Raw genomic sequence first — 15,733 nt, 5'->3', positions numbered from 1 at the left:
AGCTTTTTCAAAATTAACTGTTTTATTTGCATATTATTTGAGCGTGTATACGTGCACATCCATGCTTGCAATTTCAGCCATTGACACTTGAGTCAGTTGATTCTAGTAATAACCTTGTGAATGTCTTCAGGCAACTACCCCAGCGGAAGAAAGGCATGATGTAACCTTGCTGTACAACAAGATGACCTTAAAAGAGCTACAGGAAAAGTCTGCATTGAATGTAAGTGTTTAATGAGTAGTCCAGTACTTTCAGCCTCCTTTTATTACCATGCCAATTGGAAATGGCTCTGTGAATTTATCAGTGATGCAACAAAGAAGTATAAAATGATTCCCATTCTTAATCTTGTCTTCAGAGGCTCTTAAAAAGCATTTTTCTACTGAACACCACTACAACTACATTCAACCCCATAGACTGTAGGAAGTCCTGACAGTTACTAAGGCACTTAAACACATGGCATTGGTATGTCTTTCTGTCTGCCTAGGAATTTAACTGGACCTTCTTCATCCAAGGTGTCATGTCTTCAGTAAGTGTTCAGGTTGACCCGGAAGAAGAAGTTGTTGTGTATGGCATGCCCTATCTGCAGGAGCTGAAAGCAATTATCTCAAAGTACTCAGCAAGGTAAAGAAACTGGAGAATATCCAAGACACAATTCACGGAAGTATTGTGGAAATGTAACTTATTGGGCCTGCTTGGTAGTTCTGCTGGAGCTTCTCCGAGAAAAGTGACGCTGCTTCACTGTAAAATATGGGTAATGTCTTCTAAGGTCCCAAAGTACTGTGGTATTAGGTGTCTCACCTGCTCACATGCTTAGAAAAGGTTAAATGAGAAGAAAAAAATATGTCACAGGCTTAGCTCTTGTTACACTCTAGAAGGGGAAAGAAAAAAAAAAGTTAATGCCTGAACAGACATGGTAGTATAGTCCTCAGTCCGGATGCCTGTACAGTTAGCCAGCCTGTTCAGTAAGAATAGTCACCTGTAGATGCTGTGAAACTGATGACTGGCAGCAATCATTTGCTTTCTGTTCTCCATTCAAAATTAAGATCCCCCTCTGACTGCCTGCACAAGTGTTGCTTTTTACTGGGGATTAAACTCAGCTTTGCTTTCCCATGCAGCACCATCCAGAACTACCTCATTTGGCGATTGGTAATTGATCGAGTCAGCAGCTTGAGCCGGCGTTTCAAGGATGCTCGGGCCAGCTACAGAAAGGTATTTCCTCTCGTCCTAAAGAGACCTTAGAGCATAGTACTGGAAAAGAGTCCTGCACCCGCCAGATCAAGTCCTTCTCAGTACAATGACAGTACTATGTCCTGTTATCCCCAAACAAACCTGAGAACAGCAGTCACAACAATGGAAACCTTTGTCTTAGGTTAACCTCCCCTTTAGGCAATGATTTAGAAAAGAGATGCGTAGGCAGAATTAATCCTGTGGTGTTGTGTTTCAGGCACTTTATGGGACAACGCTGGAAGAAGCCCGCTGGAGGGAGTGCGTGAGTTACGTCAACAATAACATGGAGAATGCAGTGGGAGCAATGTATGTCAGGGAGACATTTGCTGGTGAGAGCAAGAGGATGGTATGTAGTTTACCCTTCATACTATTGTACATCCACAATGTCTACAGTGCCCATTCCCCTCCATCTGATCTCCCAACCTGTTTTGTCTGTTAAAGATATCAGTCAGCCAAGAGTCAGAAGGCATAAGAACTTATTCACGATGCTCTTTTAAATGCCAAATACCATGGTTTAGAGCGTAGAATCTGGGGACATCATCTTTCAGTAGGAAGCTTTTCACCGTTCCTTAGCTGTGCCTGGGAAAAATAGCATGTAAATGATTAGTTTCTTCCTGCCTCTCTTTTAGGTCCGAGATTTAATAGATAAGATTCGTGAAGTGTTCATCGAGACTTTAGATGAGTTACAGTGGATGGATGAGGCGTCTAAAGAGAAAGCTCGTGAGAAGGTCAGAGATAACAAGGAATTTCAGTATTCCACCCTGAATATGAGATCTTTGGAATTCTGTAGCATCACTATTCCCAGTTCCTCTACAAATGAGAGGAAAAAAAGATTTGACGTTCACTACCCTGTTATCCTACATTGTCCTTTTCTTTTTCATCTTGTTAGCTCACATACATTTTTTCCTTTAATGAGTCTTGTGAACCATGTAGTAAATGAGATAAGATGGCACTGAATGCATTGACTAGAATGATAACTGAGTACAACACAAACCCCAAAGAAAACTTTTCAGATTTTTTCATTGACCATCAGTACTGTTCCAATAGCAAGGAAGAGGGGGAAAAAAAAGGGGGGGGGGCACCAAATAAGGGTTAAACCCAATCCCTGTCGGATGGTGCTGTGAAGTCTGCGAGTCTACCATAGTGACTGCACATCAGGAGAGAGGAAGACTGTATGTTCCATAAAAAAAGAGTTTCACTAGATCTTTAAATATTTGCATCCAGTTTCTCACAAACAGGGGGACAATAGCAATAATTTGAATTATTATATGTACTGAAACTTAAAAACACCCCACAATTAAGAGGAACCATTAAACTCTTCTTCTAGGCAATGGCAATTAAAGAACAAATTGGCTATCCGGATTATATTTTGGAAGATCAGAATGAAAAACTAGATCAGGAATATGCCAATGTAAGTATGTAGTGCATAGCACAATATAAAAGCCTACAGTTATTTTCTCGCCACTTGGAATACTTATACCTGTGAAACAGTCATTTCCAAGTGACTCAACAGCATACAAAGTTGATTGTGTTGAACATTTTAATAAATAAATGCATGCAGAGAGCTACTATTAAGTGATACCTTGCAATCAAAACTTTTTTTTGAAGGTACATTCAGTGGTATAAGGAATTCCTCTTTCTACACAGCTTAGTAATATACTTGAACGTCTGTTTCTTTAGTTGAACTTCAGTGAAAGCAATTACTTTGAAAACATTTTGGAAAACCTGAGAGCTGGAGCCCAAAAGAGCTTGAAAAAACTTCGAGAGAGAGTTGACCAAGATATGTAAGTTTCCAGACTGCATGCTACAGACCCAATCTAAATTCTGAAATAATGGTTATCATGTTTAAGTCTCATGCTGTGGATAGCTGAGAATGCGCACATTGGAGATCTTATATTTCCTGGAATTAAACAAGTAGTTCATTGCCTCTTGTGGTAGGAATTCATCCAGTTCTATTGGAATCTGTCTAATGCTTCATCAAGCTGCTTCGTATTCAGATACTACATTGAAGCTACTTGCCACAAAAGCAGTGACAGGTCTTTCTGACAACTGAGCAAGGAGGAGATGAGAGAAACAATATCAGGGAACTTCTGAAAATTTATATTCGGGGGGGGGGGGAAGCTTAAAATAATCTGGCCAGAATTCTGTTGGAAACATGCCCAGTCTTGGGGAAGTAGAGCCCCAGATCTAATTTATGTCCATTTCCAGCCAATTACTTCACACTGCATGTAGTAAAGTACAAGTGTACTTTTCAGGAGCTTCCTGTCATAGGCGCAGGTTTCCCCATCCCTTCTTTGACTCCATGAGTGCATCCTGAGCGAGGTCCAGGTCTTAGCGCGTATTGCCACAGCTGTTACCTCACAGTTCTCTACTCTTAAGCAAATCCTCAGCTAGTGTTAGTCTTAAAACAAAATAATAATAATTAAAAAAAAATAAAATCAAAGCAGCATGTTCATAAATTGTTACTAACAGCTCCAAGGCACGCAACTGGCATCACTACTCAGTAAGAAGCAACTCTACACAGCATCAGCAGGATGACCCCTCCAGTCCTTCAGTGCAGTTGAGTTCCTGCCAAGTCCATGACACAGATACATCCCAGAAGCCCTGGCTTGCATGTTCTGCAACAAACGCCTTGGAATACGACCTGATTCCCAGAGCTATGAGCTAGCCAACCTGAACTTTTAATAGTCCGGTTAGGTGTGTTGGAGGTGTCCGGCTCAGGAAGCCATCTGGCAAAGCTGCTGCTGAATACATTAGTGACAGATACTCTGCCTTCCACGACAGCGTAAGGAAGCTAACGCCAACTTGATGTGTTGCTAACTAGTAGGCTTCCAGCCCCTGTGATGCCAGAAGAGGATGCCTTGACACAAGGGAAAGTAGATTCCAGTAAGAATTTCAAACACCTATTCACAAAATGTGAAATAAAAGAGTTACTAATAAGCAAGCAAACCAAAACTCTCCAAAGGGAAGCATTAGTCAAGTTGATTGTTGCAAAGCCTATTCATTTTTTCCATCCCTCTTCCCGTGAGGGGGTTTTAACTCAAAATGCGAGCACACACCACAGACACTTAGAAGCCGCCACTGAATTACTGATGAATAATTCACCAAGGGAGTTTTCTGATCGGTCAGCTAAATAACAGAGCGTTTTTTTCTGCTTCCTCATTTCTTGAGGAATCAATCGTGGTGCTCTTCATAGCAAGAGTTCTTGCACAGCATTGGTTTTCTAAATCTACAACCTGTGTTATACATCACTGCTGCCTTTTACAGTCTGTCTACAGAGATGGTGGTCCTTTAGCCAAAATTCCCAATACCTCTGCTCATTCTAGGTGTGGTTTAAAGCACATTTATGGGAACCACTTCATGGATTAAGCCTTCTTTGCGTGGTAGTTTGATGATAGCTGGAATAACAATAATTAGCACTTTTTCCATGTAATGAACTACATCTGTCTAGTGATATCTATCCAGCAATGGCACCCTTCTTCCCTACCTCAGTCCCTTCCTTATATGCAGCTTGCATTTTTTTAAAAGAGAATAATTCAATAAAAAGAATGTCTAAAAAAACAATAAGTCATGACTAACTTTGTGTGCACCGTTTATTTTTAGATGGATAATTGGAGCTGCAGTGGTCAATGCATTCTATTCCCCCAATCGGAACCAGATAGGTAGGTTTACAACAATTTTAAACAGCTGCATGGAACTAATTAATCATTTTTTTTGCACCATCAGGGTGCAAGCCTGCGTATTGCCACAGCTGTTACCTCACAGTTCTCTACTCTTAAGCAAATCCTCAGCTAGTGTTAGTCTTAAAACAAAATAATAATAATTAAAAAAAAATAAAATCAAAGCAGCATGTTCATAAATTGTTACTAACAGCTCCAAGGCGCACAACTGGCATCACTACTCAGTAAGAAGCAACTCTACACAGCATCAGCAGGATGACCCCTCCAGTCCTTCAGTGCAGTTGAGTTCCTGCCAAGTCCATGACACAGATACATCCCAGAAGCCCTGGCTTGCATGTTCTGCAACAAACGCCTTGGAATACGACCTGATTCCCAGAGCTATGAGCTAGCCAACCTGAACTTTTAATAGTCCGGTTAGGTGTGTTGGAGGTGTCCGGCTCAGGAAGCCATCTGGCAAAGCTGCTGCTGAATACATTAGTGACAGATACTCTGCCTTCCACGACAGCGTAAGGAAGCTAACGCCAACTTGATGTGTTGCTAACTAGTAGGCTTCCAGCCCCTGTGATGCCAGAAGAGAATGCCTTCAAGGGAAAGTAGATTCCAGTAAGAATTTCAAACACCTATTCACAAAATGTGAAATAAAAGAGTTACTAATAAGCAAGCAAACCAAAACTCTCCAAAGGGAAGCATTAGTCAAGTTGATTGTTGCAAAGCCTATTCATTTTTTCCATCCCTCTTCCCGTGAGGGGGTTTTAACTCAAAATGCGAGCACACACCACAGACACTTAGAAGCCGCCACTGAATTACTGATGAATAATTCACCAAGGGAGTTTTCTGATCGGTCAGCTAAATAACAGAGCGTTTTTTTCTGCTTCCTCATTTCTTGAGGAATCAATCGTGGTGCTCTTCATAGCAAGAGTTCTTGCACAGCATTGGTTTTCTAAATCTACAACCTGTGTTATACATCACTGCTGCCTTTTACAGTCTGTCTACAGAGATGGTGGTCCTTTAGCCAAAATTCCCAATACCTCTGCTCATTCTAGGTGTGGTTTAAAGCACATTTATGGGAACCACTTCATGGATTAAGCCTTCTTTGCGTGGTAGTTTGATGATAGCTGGAATAACAATAATTAGCACTTTTTCCATGTAATGAACTACATCTGTCTAGTGATATCTATCCAGCAATGGCACCCTTCTTCCCTACCTCAGTCCCTTCCTTATATGCAGCTTGCATTTTTTTAAAAGAGAATAATTCAATAAAAAGAATGTCTAAAAAAACAATAAGTCATGACTAACTTTGTGTGCACCGTTTATTTTTAGATGGATAATTGGAGCTGCAGTGGTCAATGCATTCTATTCCCCCAATCGGAACCAGATAGGTAGGTTTACAACAATTTTAAACAGCTGCATGGAACTAATTAATCATTTTTTTTGCACCATCAGGGTGCAAGCCTGCTATCCAGAGGCAAACCTGATGGAAATGCTGAGCAAGGTAGATGGGCTGTTCTTTTCAAGCAGTCGCTTTGTTGATGGTTATTCAACTTCCCCGCCTGTGGCGGGCACGGCTTATATACTGTAGTTGGAAGAGCCTTATGTTTGAAAGCCCGAGACAGTAACTGCTGCTACACAAGTGCCAGCTTCGGAGAGCAGAGAATGCTCAGTGTGTTCTGGGCTGTTTGTACTCGTGTTTCCACATTCCTGATAAACACACGAGCAGCTCTGCAGTTTGCTGCCTGTACAGATGGTATTGAAATTGCATCGATAAGGGGGATACCAGACCAAAGAAACCTGCCGCTTCTTACGGAGTGTCAGATCCGTGAGTTTTTGCAGAGTTGCTGGGCTGACCTTTCTTGTTCTTGGCAGAGAAGATGATCTTCAGGCTTAAGACCTAGTGACCCTGTCTGGCTCCCCACTCTCCCAGAGCTCTGAGCTGGTGCAGGTGGGCAGAAGTTCAGGTTAAGCCCTCAGATACTGCAGAGCCTTTGCTGAATTTTGAGCACCCCAAACAGAAGAGGAACCAAATCATTTCTACTAAATAGTGCTTATTAAAATTCCCAGCCTGCCAAGAAGATCAACTATCCAAGAACTGCCAAATACCATAAGAAGAAAAAAACATGCCTTTTTTTAGACCAGACAGCAGCTGTACGCTGCCCACAGGGCAAAGGCCAGAAACAGCAAACAAGCCAACCAACCCTTGCAAGAGAAAATTTAGACAATTTTTAAGTGCAAAAACACCCAAAGCGCTCATAATTTAGCCCTCTAGCCTCATCAGAAAGAGCTGCATTCCATTTGCATCGCTGTCACTTACCTCCACATTGTAGGTACAGTAAAAGTTGTGCCAAATCCTCCAGCTGGAGCAGAGGACTCCTTCAGCTTCCTCCTGCACAGCAGCTCCCAGCTCAGGCTGCCTCTTTATCCCCAGTGTTTTGTGCTGATCGTGATCAGCTGTGAGCCACCTTTCCAGCCAGGAACTCAGGTCTCGCAGAAGACTGCTTCCTCTACAACTTTGCCTTCATAAGTAACATGGAAGTTAACTGGTTTAAACAACTTGAAGATGAATAATGCGAGCCATAAACCCAGGCACAGCTACCCACAGCAGCGCGGCTGTCAGTTAAATCCCGTTTCTTCTCGTCTCTAGTTTGAGGAAAGTAATTTTCCACAGTACTTTGTGTTTCCTCCTTCTGTCTTACTGCGGTCTGTCTTACGTATTTCTCCCAAAAATTGTATGGATAAAACCTAAATAGTCAAAAAGGTTTTTGTCTCTAAATGAAATATGTGCTATACAATTTCAATATCTCACTTAGAAAGTATCTCACTAGAATGAATTGCGTGCAGTCTTAATTCCTCTAGAAGCATATACGCTTTTCATCTTGTGTACGTGGGATGAAGACTAAACCCCATGGATTCCACATAGCGCTGTTCCAGTAAAGTGAAGAGGGACAGACCTCCTACTGCCTGTCCCCCGCCCGGACGGGCATCCCAGTGTACTTGGTGGTCTGTAGGAATTACTACTGTGCGAGTGTTACACACCAGCATTGTTGGTAATCGGCATACGATTGCTAACTTTTAACAAAAATAAAGCAATAAAACATCCATTAATTCCCCTATAAAATGGCCCTAAAACACAAGCTGTACCTAACTCCAAAAGACAGCTACTAAACATTTTGTTCTTGACTTACTGCAGCGCACGTTACAGACCAAATTAGGCTGAAGTTGAAATGTAAATGATGCTTAGTTCTCAAACGAGGAGATACTGTAGTTGCAGATGTGCTAAATTAAACCTTTATTAACTTGTCATTTTCCATTTATCAAGACAGAAACAATTTCACACGAGGAGGCATGATGTTGTTTCTAATCATTCTATATTTTGTGTTCCTGCCTGAGCCTTAAACGAAGCAAACAATCTGTCTGCAAAGTATGCAAAACCAACGCCACCTTACAGCATCTCCTTCTCTCTTCCCCTCTTTGCAGTTTTTCCTGCTGGGATCCTACAGCCCCCCTTCTTCAGCAAACACCAGCCACAAGCCCTGAACTTTGGAGGGATCGGGATGGTTATTGGGCATGAAATTACTCATGGGTTTGATGACAACGGTGAGAAGATAACAGAGAAAATATTACTCTTTCAGTTGCATTCATTGCACTGTAAGAAATCAAAGTTGCACACCGCTGTGACTGAAGTATCTGTGCACACTCGATCCCGTACCCGCTCCGTCCCTCTCTGGGAGCGCACTATTAACGGTCTGTTGAACGCTTTGCAGTGAATGTTTCATGAACTAAGCAGGCCACACAAGAAGTAAGCAGGTGTTAAAAATAAATTGTCAGTTCTCAGGAAAAGTTGTTACTTTTACAGCATCACCAGATGAGAAATACAATGCAAGCAGATATCCTGGCTCCTAAAGTAAAATTAAATCTGTGAACTACATTCTTGGGATAGAGGAGCTGTCAGCAGTGTCTTGAAATCGCTGGCGACTTTTTTTTTAACCATGAAAGTTGGAAATAAATTGACTTTATTATCTTTCTAGAATGCTACGTAAAATAGTTTTGGACAAAAACTCACTTCTGATACCATAAGCCATAATTTCTTATACGTGGGTTTTCTTCAGTGTGGTTTTTTATGTTAATAAGCTTGTGCAGTTTACACGTAGGCACACTATATAACCTCAGCAATCTGGATCTACAGCGAATAAAAGGTGTGCTCTAGAGAGCTGAGAACACAGAACTGCAATTGAACTGCAATTCCAGCTTTCTCCTGCTGTGGCAAAGTAATTAATTCTCTGTGAACCTCAGTTCTGTCACGTGGACACACAGAATGAGCCCCTTAAACACCTCAAAAGAGGTGGCAAGTTTTGTTACACCACATCTGCATAATCCAGTTTGAAATAAAACGAGGCCTTAGTGCTGTAACTGGCGTCGGGGCTGCTGCCCGAACAGGAGTCCCGGGGTAATAGAGACCAGAGATGAAAGGACCGCAATTGTCCATTCTCTTGTGCCAAAGCACAATCTCCTGTGCCAAAACCATTTCTGAGAAATCTCTGTAGCACAGACCATCTAAATCAAAGGAGGAAAGAGAGGAGGAAGTGCAGTGCTGATGTTAAAATGAAGCGGGTGGTGCATGGGAAGAAGAGTTGCTCGAACGTACTCACACTCAAAGCTTTCCTTTTTTTTTTTTGCATTTTCACACAGGTAGGAATTTTGATAAAGATGGAAATATGTTTGACTGGTGGAGCAATTTCTCAGCCATGCATTTCAAGGAGCAGTCTCGTTGCATGGTTTATCAGTACGGGAACTACACGTGGGAGCTCGCTGGAGGGCAAAATGTAAGTTAAAAACAACCATTTCCACAGCGCTGGTTTTTAATACAGAAAAATAACAAATGTAAATGGAGAATCTCTACAGACAATAAGCATAAAACCCCACATACTGCAGGCTAATTCTTCTGGAAGTAAGATACAAGGGACGTTTCTTGTCAATTGGGGCCACTAGTGTAGCCTAGAAAACCAGCAATACCTGTGAGCAGTTGGGTTAATGGTGAACTGGGCTCGTGTGTGCCGGACCCTGAGATGTTTTTTGCAGGGGGGGTGAACTCTGGTGTTTGCTACTGTCCTCTGCCAGTCCTGCTAGCGTGTGTTCTGCCCAGCAGCCTGTGTTCTGTTCATGTTATATTCGTATCTATTCTCTCTATTCTAATCTACAGCTTTTACCCTATTAATTTTTCTTTTCCTTCTCTCCTTTCTTTGCCCCAGCACGGAGGCACTGCTTCCGTCTGTTCCAGACATGACTGTCTGTCTGCGGTGTATGACTGTGCTGCAGCTTGTGGCTCTCAGGGTTGCTAATGTCACTGCCTATAGAGTAAGCGAAGGATTATTCTTTTACAGGTCAGTGGAATAAGCACATTAGGAGAAAACATTGCAGATAACGGAGGAGTCCGACAGGCTTATAAGGTAACTTTCAAATATATTGTGAGTTAACTTTACCCCTGGGATTCCGCAATGGCGTTACCTCTTTTGTCATAACAAATTTGACAACTAACACATTATTACCATATTCAAAAACTTAAAGCCTTGATCACATATCTAGAAGCTTATGCCCCCGTCGATCCAATGACAGTGTAGGACTGTTGGCATTCTTGCACCCGGGAGAAGACCCCCTAATTCTCCCAGCTGTACCGGGTGCACTACAGCGCTTGATGCTGCGTACCTCTGTTTCAGGTAAACAAGAGCAACGCTCGTGAAAAGGCACGGTATTAGCTAGGTAAAAAGGTAAAACACTCTCCATTTTATAAAGCCCTTAATTCTGAAAATGGCAGCTACGACTTCAAACCCTTTCTCACATGGCAACAGAGCACTAATTTCTTGGCAACACGGTTTGGGGAGATTACGGAGCAGAGCAACTGTGTTTTCCAAGTTTATTTCTCTCACGCTTTTCATTTTTCATCTCAAAGTGACACGTCAGGTAGGACACGAACAGAATAGATGGAAATACCATCTCTTTCCCAAGAGGGGTACAGATCATATCTGCTAAAATACCTGTCTCTAAAAGCCTCGCTCCTTTTGGGGCTTTCTTTCTGTTTTATAAGCTTTAGGAAAATAACTCAAAGTAGTCCCTCTACCTCGCTGCTGTTTGTTTTCCATGCAGCTAGAAAGTGGAATAAACACGCGAGGATTGATAATCTCAGCACTGCCTGCCTTGTTCCAAGGGAAAAGGCTGCTTCAACCGCTCGGTTATTTTCAAAACAAGGAATGCGAGTGGTGTTTCAGAGCACCACCTCCATGCTGTGGTTGAAAACCTCTGTTGCTCAGGGTGGTTTTATCTGTTACAAACACTATTGCGTGTCACCTTATTTCTCACACTCTACCAGGGGAAGTTGGCTTCCAGACTCAGGGGAGGGCAGGATCTTTAATCCTCCAGATTTACAAACCATCGTTATGAACAGGAACACAGTAGTTATCGGCACAATGGCTCTTTCCATGTGGAGCTCAGGTGTGAGCATGGAATATTCTTTTCTAGAAATAATCCAAACAGTTGTCACAGTAAAACTTTCTATCTCTGGTGTTTTGAATACGGCAACGGTTAAGGGTGTTTATAGAAGAACATCCTGAATTCTCAGAAATCTAAACTGACGATTCTGACTCTGAGGGATACCATTAAAATTAATTACTGTGTTAAAGTGAACGTGTATTTGGTTCTAAAAGCTATTGCAAATGTGGAAGTGTAGTGTGGTATGACATAAACTGCCCGCACACAGACTCCACTCCTCTTCTGTGGTGCTGAATGTATTTTTACCCTCAGCTCTGCCTTCTGTGCTTTGTGTGCTTTGGGACGATCTCGGCAGCCGAGAGGAGACGGTAACGGAGCGGTTGAAATTAACCAGCGTGAGGACACATTAACTTGTCTCCATTATGTCAATATACCTAAAAAAAGAAAATTGGCCAATTAATGTGTAACAATAACAGGTAATGGATTTAACATTGAGCAAGGTTATTATCTGCTATTTTATGAGCAGTTACCTGAAGAGAGAAAAATCATCAGCATAGAACAGTGGAGAAGCCTTAACACTTTATTTCCAGATACAAATTCCTATAGAAAACGTCAGTGAAAGCTGATGATTTTATTTCAGAGTTTAGTATTTTTCGTGTTTTATAACAGTTTTCAGTTCAGAGATTACTGTACTTAAGAAGCTGAATGCAAAGTAACTTTTTGTTTCATTTTTTTACTAGAAAGGTCAACAGAGTACTTCCAATGACAGCTTTTTCATAAAATTAGCTGTACTGTTTGTATTAAAAATATAAAAACTAAAAAAAAATACAGAAAGGAGGACATGTTGGGTTCATACACATTGTGACTAAAATCTCTCACCCCAAATTAACACTGGAAATGCCCATCATGCCTGCAAACACCGCCCTGCTGCTTTCTCTGAATCGAATCTGGGATCGTTTCTAGGCCTACTTAAAATGGCTGGAACGGGAAGGGAAGGAGCCCAAGTTGCCTGGACTGAACCTGTCCCACAAACAGCTCTTCTTCCTCAACTTTGCTCAGGTAAGAACACTGGGCTGCAGCCGCCATGCGCTGCGTGAGAGTACGCATCGGGTTATCCTGAAGGTTAGAGAGGAAATGGGTCCCCAGCTCCAGCTGACAGTGATGGACCACTGACTGCACTCATTGAAAGGTCCTCAAGACAGATGTGAAAAAGATGGTTTAGTGATGAGCGGAAAGAGTTTTCAGTAAGTTTTCTGAGGGCGCTACTGAAAGCTGCTGGAGTGAGGATAGAGAGAAACCGCGCACCTACCAACAAAAAGCTGTGTAAGAGAGCAACTTACAGGGACAACAACCTCCTCGAGCTTGCCGTTTCATGTAAACACTGGTTCCACTAGCATTTATAAGAAAACTCCTTTAGCTTTTGATAGAAACAGGGTTTCATCCATTTATTAACATGTGCTGGAGAAAACTGAATGCCTGAGAAATACCACGCCAGCAGCCCTGAAATAGGAATGCCTATTCAGATCACAGATGTTGCAACAGATTCCTCTTATTTTCCTCTATCCCACTTTATTACAGTGTGGAAATAGTAAGTTTGCCGAGTTGTATTTCGCCCTTCAGCCTGGCTCAGGAACTCCCATGTGTTCGCACTCTTAGAGTGACAAATACTTAGTGGTAGGTCAAATATTTGACAGCAGGCCAACACACTTAGTGCTGTGCCTCAGGCTCTTGGACTTCAGCTCATCTGTTTGAGGAAACACGTGGGTGAGATCAAGAGCTCATGTATCTATCCCAAAGCATCAAATCTTCGTCCAAGAACTTGATAAAACAAACCTAATTAGCAAATAATTGCATCTATTCTGCCTCCTCTATAAAACATACTCCAACTACATTGTAACAAATTGGGATGGCTCTTAGGAAAAACTTTGAAAGACACCAAGAAGATCCCTAAACTGAATTCCCTTTAATACTGACCCACTAATGATTAATCCTCCTTGTCTAGGTCTGGTGTGGCTCCTACAGACCCGAATATGCTAGCCAGTCAATAAAGACAGATGTTCACAGCCCTCTGAAATACAGGTGGGTTTTACCAACTGATGTCCTAATTAGTAACTTGCTTTGTTCAACCGATTGCACCCACACAGCGCAGGAGGAGAGGGGCTCATTGCTGCAGCTATATTCTAACAGACACGATAACTGTAGACTAACTTTCAGAAGTTCCCCCATAGCTTGTAGGACACCTCTGAAGAGTGTGTTCCTTTACTCCAGCTGGTAGACGTGCCAGTCTACAGAGAATGGACCAGAACCCACTTACTGTGTGCTCTGTTCTACGATTTCATTTCTCATATGAGCTATATTGTTCTTACCTAAAGTATCCCATATTCTGAGACTGAGTTATGAGACTCGAAATCACTTTATGGACATGGCTTTCTGTTTTCCAGAGCAACAATCTTCATGCACTGTATCCATGTAAATATGTTCCTTCTCTTTGTTTAGGGTGATGGGATCTTTGCAGAACTTTGAAGCGTTCTCAGAGGTGTTCCACTGTAAAAAAGGCACAGCCATGCACCCTGCAGAGAAATGCAGAGTGTGGTAACCAAAAAGAACACTGGTGAGAATGACATGTGCTCTGGTGACACAACAAACGTTTCTTGCCAGTGATGTGCCTGATGTTCTCCCGCTCAGTCACAGCCAAGGCTAATGGTGCAGCTGCTGCCGTGAGAATCAAGGAGGCTTCAGTGCTGCAGCCCGCACAGTTCCCCCGGGAAGGACACGAGGGTCTCGGTGGCCGATGGGCTGTGCTGAAAGCCACAGTACGCTCCAGAACAGCAACGACTGTTTCAAATGACATCCTGACTGTTATTAAGATACTGCATCAGGGTTACAAAGACTAATTCTTAAACAAAACCAACAAACACCTATATATCTATTTTTCACAAAGGGACAATAATTTTAACGTCTTACAACTACGCCTTCTGAGACTCAGCAAACCTGTTTGAGATGTTTCATGAACTGTTTGCCAGTGTTCTGGTTCAGTTTCTGGTGCATTCTTCCCAAATCCGGGCCAGAGCTAGTTCAAACTCTCGCGCTGTCTGCATACCTTGATTCCCGCTTTGTTGTACGAGGTTGCTGTTTGTCTTGCGATGTGACCGAGTGAGCTGTATGTTCAGATGCCCGTCGGCTGCTAACAACGCAAAGCTGCACTCTCCTCCTGCACTTGAGTTCCTCTGCTCCAAAGAACAACTGTAACGTGACCTTCAAGTGAGGTATTACTACATAGAACGACGACATTTTTAAGACTACAAATTCTGTTATGGTTAAAATGACAGGGTCCCTCCCTTCACAGATGTATTTAAAATGATCGATGCTTATTCTTGTAGAAAGTGTATGAAATACTTTTTGCCAAATAGCAAACGTGTATCCATGGAAACAATTAAGCTGTTTTTAATCCTGTGCCTTTTCATTTTGCCATAGGCTATTTTTCAGTATTTACACTTGAAAATGTAATACGTATTAATTTTTAATAAAAAAATTAAAAAAATCACAGTAGCCAAATCAGCAAGCATTTTACTATAGAGAGTTTTGGGTGGCTTTCCTCAATAAGTGTTCTAATATAATGATAATATTTTAAACTGCCAACACTTAATAGTGAATTTTAAATACTCTTCCACCAAATGCTTTTCTTTCTAGCACAGAAATCACTGGAGAGCAAGACAGTAACTCCTAATCCTCAGCTTACAAACTGCCAAACCCCACTCTTCATTTGCTTCACAGATTTTGTTAGTGCACCACTAGCAAAAGGTTGGATTATCTAAACAACAGGGAAAGAAATGAAAATCACATAACAGAAGCAGCTTTGCTAAAGAGATGACCCAACGAATTATTCTGGCCATCTGCAGTAAGAGCTGGCTAAATCACTGACTGAAACCTGACTGATTTTTGCATGAATTTCACCTGCGAAAGTGAAATCAGTCTACAGATAAATTGCCACTTTTATTGTAGCTGAGAATATATAGTTCAATTACATTTTATTTCTATCTTAAAAGTAATCTTGGAAGATAACTTTCTCGGAGAAGCAATGCTACCTCAGGGATTAACCACTTTTCTACGCCCTTCAAAGTCTGAAAGTTAAGTTCAGAAGGGAGAAGAAGTAGTCACATGGTGTAGCTGCAAGTTTGTTTATTTAATCTCTCTTCAAAAGACCGAGAACAGACTGCGCAGCACCCACCAGCAGAGTTGCCTACTGCAAACAACTACTACACAAAGCACAGAATTTGGCTTTCCACGCAGTTAATAGTAATAGAAAAACCACTTCACATCTAATTCTTTTCTCTGCTGCACCTCCGATGAC

The 15,733-nt window shown here is 41.9% G+C and overlaps 1 protein-coding gene across 2 annotated transcripts in view; it reads left to right on the top strand.

Annotated features, from left to right (window-relative positions):
• MMEL1 (membrane metallo-endopeptidase-like 1) overlaps window positions 1-13,978 on the top strand; it is a 28,682-nt gene extending 14,704 nt beyond the window's left edge. For both annotated transcript variants that reach the window (XM_009889623.1, XM_009889625.1), the window contains 14 exons: window positions 131-220; window positions 483-619; window positions 1,114-1,207; window positions 1,443-1,571; window positions 1,855-1,953; window positions 2,553-2,636; window positions 2,906-3,009; window positions 4,829-4,887; window positions 8,377-8,496; window positions 9,589-9,722; window positions 10,281-10,346; window positions 12,346-12,441; window positions 13,385-13,461; window positions 13,879-13,978. In XM_009889623.1, coding sequence (XP_009887925.1) covers window positions 131-220; window positions 483-619; window positions 1,114-1,207; window positions 1,443-1,571; window positions 1,855-1,953; window positions 2,553-2,636; window positions 2,906-3,009; window positions 4,829-4,887; window positions 8,377-8,496; window positions 9,589-9,722; window positions 10,281-10,346; window positions 12,346-12,441; window positions 13,385-13,461; window positions 13,879-13,978 — 1,389 coding nt within the window. The remainder of the gene's footprint in view (window positions 1-130; window positions 221-482; window positions 620-1,113; window positions 1,208-1,442; window positions 1,572-1,854; window positions 1,954-2,552; window positions 2,637-2,905; window positions 3,010-4,828; window positions 4,888-8,376; window positions 8,497-9,588; window positions 9,723-10,280; window positions 10,347-12,345; window positions 12,442-13,384; window positions 13,462-13,878) is intronic.
• Window positions 13,979-15,733: the final 1,755 nt, after the last annotated feature.

This window comes from Charadrius vociferus, unplaced genomic scaffold, assembly GCF_000708025.1.
Source record: "Charadrius vociferus isolate BGI_N301 unplaced genomic scaffold, ASM70802v2 scaffold477, whole genome shotgun sequence".
Lineage (NCBI taxonomy): Eukaryota > Metazoa > Chordata > Aves > Charadriiformes > Charadriidae > Charadrius > Charadrius vociferus.
This window is presented reverse-complemented; position numbering and strand designations above follow the sequence as displayed.